The sequence below is a fragment of the Scylla paramamosain genome, chromosome 5 (genome assembly GCF_035594125.1).
Source record: "Scylla paramamosain isolate STU-SP2022 chromosome 5, ASM3559412v1, whole genome shotgun sequence".
Taxonomy (NCBI): domain Eukaryota; kingdom Metazoa; phylum Arthropoda; class Malacostraca; order Decapoda; family Portunidae; genus Scylla; species Scylla paramamosain.
In genome coordinates this window covers 26,632,556-26,640,055 of record NC_087155.1, presented here as the reverse complement: position 1 = coordinate 26,640,055, position 7,500 = coordinate 26,632,556, and the positions used below count along the sequence as shown (strand labels likewise).

The 7,500-nt window shown below is 47.1% G+C and overlaps 1 protein-coding gene and 1 long non-coding RNA gene across 4 annotated transcripts in view; one reads left to right on the top strand and one right to left on the bottom strand.

Moving 5' to 3' along the window:
- Positions 1-7,500, top strand: part of LOC135100750 (uncharacterized) — a 54,173-nt gene that overhangs the window by 29,816 nt on the left and 16,857 nt on the right. The gene's annotated exons all lie outside the window — the stretch shown is intronic.
- The window catches only part of LOC135100747 (low density lipoprotein receptor adapter protein 1-like), a 25,303-nt gene that overhangs the window by 5,483 nt on the left and 12,320 nt on the right, over positions 1-7,500 (bottom strand). For all 3 annotated transcript variants that reach the window (XM_064003983.1, XM_064003985.1, XM_064003984.1), the window contains exon 2: positions 4,272-4,380. In XM_064003983.1, the coding sequence (XP_063860053.1) occupies positions 4,272-4,380 (109 nt within the window). The remainder of the gene's footprint in view (positions 1-4,271; positions 4,381-7,500) is intronic.

Here is a 7,500-nt window from a genome sequence, read left to right as displayed (position 1 = left end):
TCTCCCCTCCTGCCACCGCCACCCACCCCTGCACCATGCCTGTGGTCACGCAGCGCCACCTGGAACGGTCCGCCGCGGGGAGGATGTGTGGCTCACGGGGAAGATGGGTCGCCTCGACTTCCTGTGACCCTCTGACTGGCTGACTGACTGATTGACTGGGTGAATGTGCAGGTGGGAGTGTGGTTGGGTGAGTGTGTTTGGTGGATGGCTGGCTGGCAGGGTGGATGGTGGGTGGATGGCTGATTGGATGGCTGATTGACTGGGTGGCTGGCTGGGTGACTAGCTGGCTGAATGACCGACCGACTAGATGGCTGACTGGCTGACTGGTTGGTTAGCTTGTTAACGTTATGTAAATTGGTTGTTTTGGCTGCGAAAGAACTTGCTCGCTCGTGTGGGTATGTAACCTCGTGTGTGTGTGTGTGTGTGTGTGTGTGTGTTTTCCTTGTCGTGTATGGTCGTCCTTGCTTTTGATTTGATTTTTTTCCCTCGACTCTGATTTTTCTTATATTCATATTTAGATTATATTTTTTCCTTGTGTGTGTGTGTGTGTGTGTGTGTGTGTGTGTGTGTGTGTGTGTGTGTGTGTGTGTGTGTGTGTGTGTGTGTGTGTGCGTGCGTGCGTGCGTGCGTGCGTGCGTGCTCTAACGTGTACCTGCCTGCCTCTTTTTTTTTAATATCTTGAGAGAGAGAGAGAGAGAGAGAGAGAGAGAGAGAGAGAGAGAGAGAGAGAGAGAGAGAGAGAGAGAGAGAGATTCTCCACTCTCACCACCCCCAGGAGAGGTTTAGTTGCTCCATCATCACCACCACCACCACCATCACCACCACCACCACCACCACCACCATTGCTCAGGGGTGTTTTGCCTGCACGCAATACCACCACCACCACAGAACCACACTTTCCTCTTAATTTATGTAGTTATCTTAGTTGTGCTTGAGGTAACTCTCTTAACTGGATGCATTGCTCTCTCTCTCTCTCTCTCTCTCTCTCTCTCTCTCTCTCTCTCTCTCTCTCTCTCTCTCTCTCTCTCTCTCTCTCTCTCTCTCTCTCTCTCTCTCTCTCTCTCTCTCTCTCTCTGAGTTAATGTATGCAGAGCCAACCCAAACCAGCACGCGGCTGTGGGTTAGTGGAGCGTACGAAGGGCGGCACAAGTCTCGTCCTGTCCTGCGGTGCGTCACTCCGTCACCCTCTATCGCCCCGCCACTGTTGCCCTTCTATCGTCACGTTCAGAGGAGTACACAGCTGGCCTTGGTGGTGTGATCTTATGAAATGTCACGTTTTATCCTTCACTGATGTAAACGCCGTGGGTGGAGTGTCTGATACTACTACCTGTCAATCTCTGTCAAGGTATGTCAAAGTATGCTTCCAGTTTATCAGTTCCTTACAGTTATTCCCGATGTAACACGGTCTCTGAAACTCATACTAGGGACGGTCTGTGTCAAGAATAGCACGTTAGAATTTAAGGAAAGCTGCAAGAGAAGCCCGTAGTCTGCTCGGGCGCGTGGCAGTCCATGTATGTATGAAGGTTTTACGTCAAGGATAGGAAGAGTTGCACTAATTTCAAAGAACAAGAGGTGAAAAATCAATACTATGTGGGTTTTATATAACTTTTGAAGCTCATTGATGGGAAATAATGCATTTGAAGATTGTACATGAAGAAAAGGAAGAGTTGCACCAATATCAAAGGACAAGAGGGTGAAAAATTACCATCTCTGTGTGTTTCATATAATTTTGAAGCTCATTGATGGAAAGTGATGCACTGGAAGGATTTATACCAAAAATAGGAAAATTACAATATTGATTAGGAAGAAAAATATATATATCTACCACTTATTGATTTGATAGTTTGTAAGGCTAAATGATGAAAAAAATATGGAATTGGAAAGTTTTACATGAATATGGAAGTTACAGCAATGAAAAATAAGAAAATAGTTGTTACTGTGTGTGTGTGTGTGTGTGTGTGTGTGTGTGTGTGTGTGTAAGGCTAGTAGGTGATGGAAAATAAGCGTGGGAAAGAAAAGCCCATCAACTGCCGCGCTTCATAAGTAACTTGCAACCTGGGTGGTGTTACGTGTGTGTGTGTGTGTGTGTGTGTGTGTGTGTGTGTGTGTGTGTGTGTGTGTGTGTGTATGTGAGTAATGCTCGTAAACCCAAGGTGCGGGAGATGTGTTGTAACAGTGCTGGTGTGTTCCCTGCTTGCCCCACTTACTACGGACTGATGTGTGTTGCATGGTGTGGTGGTGTGAGCAAGGCATACGGGTGAAGCTGAAGGTGCGAGGGCTGGCGTGGTGGAAGATACAAGGACAGTGGATTAGGTTGTAAAGGTAACGTACATGTGGATCAGCAGTGGTAGGATAGCGGGGTGGTGGAAGATACAAGAGCAATGGATTAGGTTGTGGAGGTGAGGTACAGGTGGGGCGGCTGTGGTGGGGTGATAATAAGGACGCAGGATTCGAGATTATAGGGAGCAGTGCAAGATGTGTGTGTGTGTGTGTGTGTGTGTGTGTGTGTGTGTGTGTGTGTGTGTGTGTGTGTGTGTGTGTGTGTGTGTGTGTGTGTGTGTGTGTGTGTGTGTGTGTGTCATCCCTTTCACTGGTAAGCTCTAGAATTCACTGCCAGTTTTTTTTTTTCTTTTCTTATTTTTCCTCTTTCCTACGACTTCATCTATTTCTAAGAGACACCTCCGGAAGTAAAATTGAAGTACTTTTTTTAGAAACCTTTAATTTATTTTAAGAACCAGAGACTTAGCGAATCTTTTTTTTTTTCTATTTATTTTCCATTTCATTCCCATGCTCTTCAGCCACCAAGGATAGAAAATAAATAAATAAAAGATCTAATGGTAAGGGTGATTGGAACAACACAGAGGTGAGATGTGGAGGCCAGCAGGGATAGACTACAAGGACGAGGCGATACAGGGGCAGTTCTTGAGTTATGCACGTATGACTAGAGTTAAGGACGTCAGGATTAGTGCAGAGGTGAGGTGTAGGAGGCTGGCAGGGTTAGCATACAGGGGGTAGGGGTGACAGGAGAGCATTGCAAGGGTCATGTGCGGGATAATTTAAACAAACCCACATGCAGGTACTAGATTTGATGTATCCTGTGGTGTGCATACGTATGAATATAGGTACGTATTTAACAGGAAGAGGTAGTGAGGTAGTGAGATTGCTGTAACACACACTATGAACCAATTCTGAGTGTATCCTTTGATGTGTTTTATGCAGGAGTTCACGTATGTATTCACCAGACACCAGGAAGGGGCCAGCAGTTAAGTGTAATTGATAATGTTAATAAATCCTGTTTATGACTTGTTTTCCTGCATAGTGTGGGTGAGAGGCACATCCGCACTGCCACAAAAGTTCAGAGGCTACGGAGGCGGAAATCTCTTGAGCATAAGTGGTCTAGGGGCTGTGTGTGTGTGTGTGTGTGTGTGTGTGTGTGTGTGTGTGTGTGTGTGTGTGTGTGTGTGTGTGTGTGTGTGTGTGTGTTTGTCTTGGTGTGTCTGTGTCATGGTAGCTTTGATATTTTCTCTGGTAGATTAGGAATGTTTTGTGTCTGGATTAGATTAAACGAAAAACAATGTGGTTTTGTTAAATTTGTGTGCAAGATGTTGTGGCCAATAAAAGTATATCTATCTACCTGTTTATTTAGCTATCTATCTACCTATCTGTATCCATCTATCTATCTATATATCTGTCTGTGTCTGTCTGTCCGTCTGTCTGTCTGTCTGTCTGTCTGTCTATCTATCTATCTATCTATCTATATATATATATATATATATATATATATATATATATATATATATATATATATATATATATATATATATATATATATATATATATATATATATATATATATATATATATATATATATATATATATATATATATATATATATATATATATATATATATATATATATATATATATATATGAAGCAGCATAGGGGCAGTGAAGAGATTGTGTCGTAGTCGCTCACTCACGCACTCAATCGTTCCTTCCCTCCCTCATTCATTCCTTGCTTCCCTCCCTCCCTCCCTCACTCACTCACTCACTCACTCACCCACTGATTCACTCATTATTTCCTTCCTTCACTCCTTCCATCACTCACTTCCTCCCTCCTTCCTTCAGTCACTCTTCACTCCCTCTCTCACTACATTCCTCCCTTCTTCATTCACTCCCTCCCTCCCTCACTCACTGATTCTTTCTCACTAACTCCTTGCCTCCGTCCTCTCCCTCCCTCCCTCCCTCCCTCCCTCCCTCCCTCACTCACCGGTGCTGCTGGCGGATTTGTCATCAAGATTTAGTTTCCGGATCTCTTTGGTGATCTCCTCCGCGGGGGGCGGCGCTGGGGCCTTGTTGAAGTTCATTCTGGGCGGCAGCTGTGGGCGGGGGAAGAGGAGAAAAAGAGTGTTAGTGTGTTTGTGGGCGTGAATTGGCTTTGTTGTCGCCCTTGTTTTGATGGCGGACACTTACTTTTTTTTTTTTGTTTGTTTGTTTTTTTTTTTTTTTTTTTGTGTGTGTGTGTGTGTGTGTGTGTGTGTGTGTGTGTGTGTGTGTGTGTGTGTGTGTGTGTGTGTGTGTGTGTGAAGTTTAAAGCATATAGTATTAAGTTTGTTGAGAGAAAGGCCAAGGCGAGGGTAGAAAACACACACACACACACACACACACACACACACACACACACAGTCAGGAAGAGGCGGAAAGAAGTAAGACGCATCAAGATTAACGAGTATGCTGAGTAGAGGGAACAAACAGCGAGTAAACCCCAAACTCCTTCCTTCCTTCCTCCCTCCCTCCCTCCCTCCCTCCCTCCCTCCCTTTGTATCCGAAACTAACGCCGCCAAAGTGACTGTCTTCCTCCTCTCTTCCTCTCATCCTTTTGTCCTCTTCCGGCTGTATAAACATCCCTTCACTTTGAAATCCCTTCCTCCTCCTCCTCCTCCTCCTCCTCCTCCTCCTCCTCCTCCTCCTCCTCCTCCTCCTCCTTGTTTTGTTTGCTTCCCAGTTTGCATGTTAAAAGAACACACAAGAATTTGTCGCCATTTTTCAGATGTTATGTCAGTGTGTGTGTGTGTGTGTGTGTGAGTGAGGGTCGCCACGGTGTTTTGATCTCAGGTTCAAGTTCGTCACTGTTCTTTTCTCCTACCAGCCGTGACTTTTATTCGCCCCCCACCCCACAACACCCCACAACACCCCACTAAACCCCCTCACCCCACCATCCCTCCTCTCGAGTAGGCGTGGATGCGGGCGTGGTGGAAGTGGAGGGTTCAGGAGGGAGTGAGGGGGGGATGGGGGCTGCTCCACTTCATCCCTTGCTCCTTCCCACCCAGCATAACTTTCCTGTCTTCGCTTTTCACTTTTCACTTTTCACATCACACTTTGCTAACCTCTTTTCCACCTCTTTCCACCTCAAACTCTCACTCTGCTTCAGACACTCACCTTCACCCCGGATTAACCCGCACTCCACCAGAAGCTCTCACCCACACCCCCCAAAGCTCTCTCATTCCATTTACCTCTGCCCTCACTCTGCCGCTCTCCCAGTTCCACCACATATCGCAAGTCCAGAAGTTTCAGTCCTCACCTCTTTTCAAATATCTCCCCTTATCTCACCTCACCTCACCTCACCTCACCTCACCTCACCTCATCTCACCATGTCTCTCTAGTCTTCGCTTCATCTCACGCACACCACGACGTCATCACCTTCAGATCAATGCTTTAGTGAAAAATAAGAATGATTTTACACACGTTTAACATTTTGCGAAATACCATGACTCTCTCTCTCTCTCTCTCTCTCTCTCTCTCTCTCTCTCTCTCTCTCTCTCTCTCTCTCTCTCTCTCTCTCTCTCTCTCTCTCTCTCTCTCTCTCTCTCTCTCTCTCTTTGTGTGTACTCCCAGTCCGTTTCCTTCTGCAGTAAATCAACAGCAAGACAAGGGAGGGTGTAGGCAGGTAAACAACACCTGGCGCGGCAACAGATGAGGCTGATAGGTGACAGGTGTGAGGGGCGAGGTTGGAGGCAAGGAGGGCGTGCAGGGGAAGGGTGGGGGTGGTCTTGACATGATGGAGTACCCCGCCCCGTGATTCACAACACTTAATTTCTACTCATGCTCACTGTGGGCAAGACAGGTGTGTGGGGGGATGGTGGGGGGCGGTGTAGGTGTGTGGTATACGAATAAAGTATGGGGTAATTATGTCTTGGTTGAGGTGCGCATGGCAGGACAGGTGTGGGTGTTGCAGGGTCACGTGGGAGACAGGAGGGGGTGAGGCAGGCTGGCAGGTAGGCATGGAGGCAGGCTGAGGAAGCAAGTAGGTACACAACTAAAGCATAAGGTTACTAGTCGCTTCCACCTGCTGGCCTCCACCTCCACCTCCTACTGCTGCTGCGCATGTGTGTGTGTGTGTGTGTGTGTGTGTGTGTGTGTGTGTGTGTGTGTGTGTGTGTGTGTGTGTGTGTGTGTGTGTGTGTGTGTGTGTGTGTGTGTGTGTGTGTGTGTGTGTGTCGTGCAAAGTGACAGGAGAAAGGAAAGGAAAATATTAAGGTCTCCTCTCATGACCTTATTTCCCCTCATTCCCCCCCCCCTTGTACCGTCTCCCTTTCCTCCCTCCCCTCTCCCCACTGTACCGCTTCCCCTGTGACGTCGAATACACGTCACGGTATTTTTGTCCAAACTCTGTAGCGTTTCATTAGCGTCGGTGACAAACTGATGTGACATTTATTTTTTTGGCGTAGTGTCTGCTTCAGTCTGAGTGACGACGAGTCTTAATTGGGCGATACCAAGCCTTCTTACCCCCGCAACCTTGGACACGATTGTTCTTAGGGTCGTATACAAATTCTTTTCCGCATTTCATTATTGCTTTACCCTTGGTGATAACGATGGTGATGATTCCCTGGCTCGTGTTCTGAAACTCTTTTACTTTCTCATCACGACCTCTTTCAAAGGCCACGGAGATGATTAGGAGGGTTTTCAACAGTGTTTCTCCTGTCGATAATGTAAAAATCTTGTTACTCTGTCACTAGAACTAAACACGCCCTTAAAAACCCGTGCGCCTTCATCTACGTAGACTCAAGAGGCTTTTGAATGTAGTCTTGGTGCAGCGTGGAGGCGTTTTAGAATATGGACCCCAGTTGCTGCCGTGGACCTTTTCCCCGCCGCTCTGCATTCCGCCACGCATTTGCTCACTCTTCCCTGACTCCAGCGACATGCGTGACTCAGCACTTCGTGGCCTTTATCCAATAAATACCGTGACCTTGGCACCTCCCGAAGCACACTTCGCCGTGCCCTTCCCTCACTTCCTCCGTCACGCAGCGCAGTATACCAGCAATTCCTCCACACCTTGATCATCGCGCTGCGCAGTGTTCCGTGCCCTTCCTGGACGTAATGCTGCCACGCGCCTGGAACTTCTCTTACAACATCGCCGCCTCACCTTTGCTGCACTTTGCTGCTCGCGAAATCGACGTGGGGTGTGTCTGTGCCTGCGCATCTCCCTTTCATGTTCACAC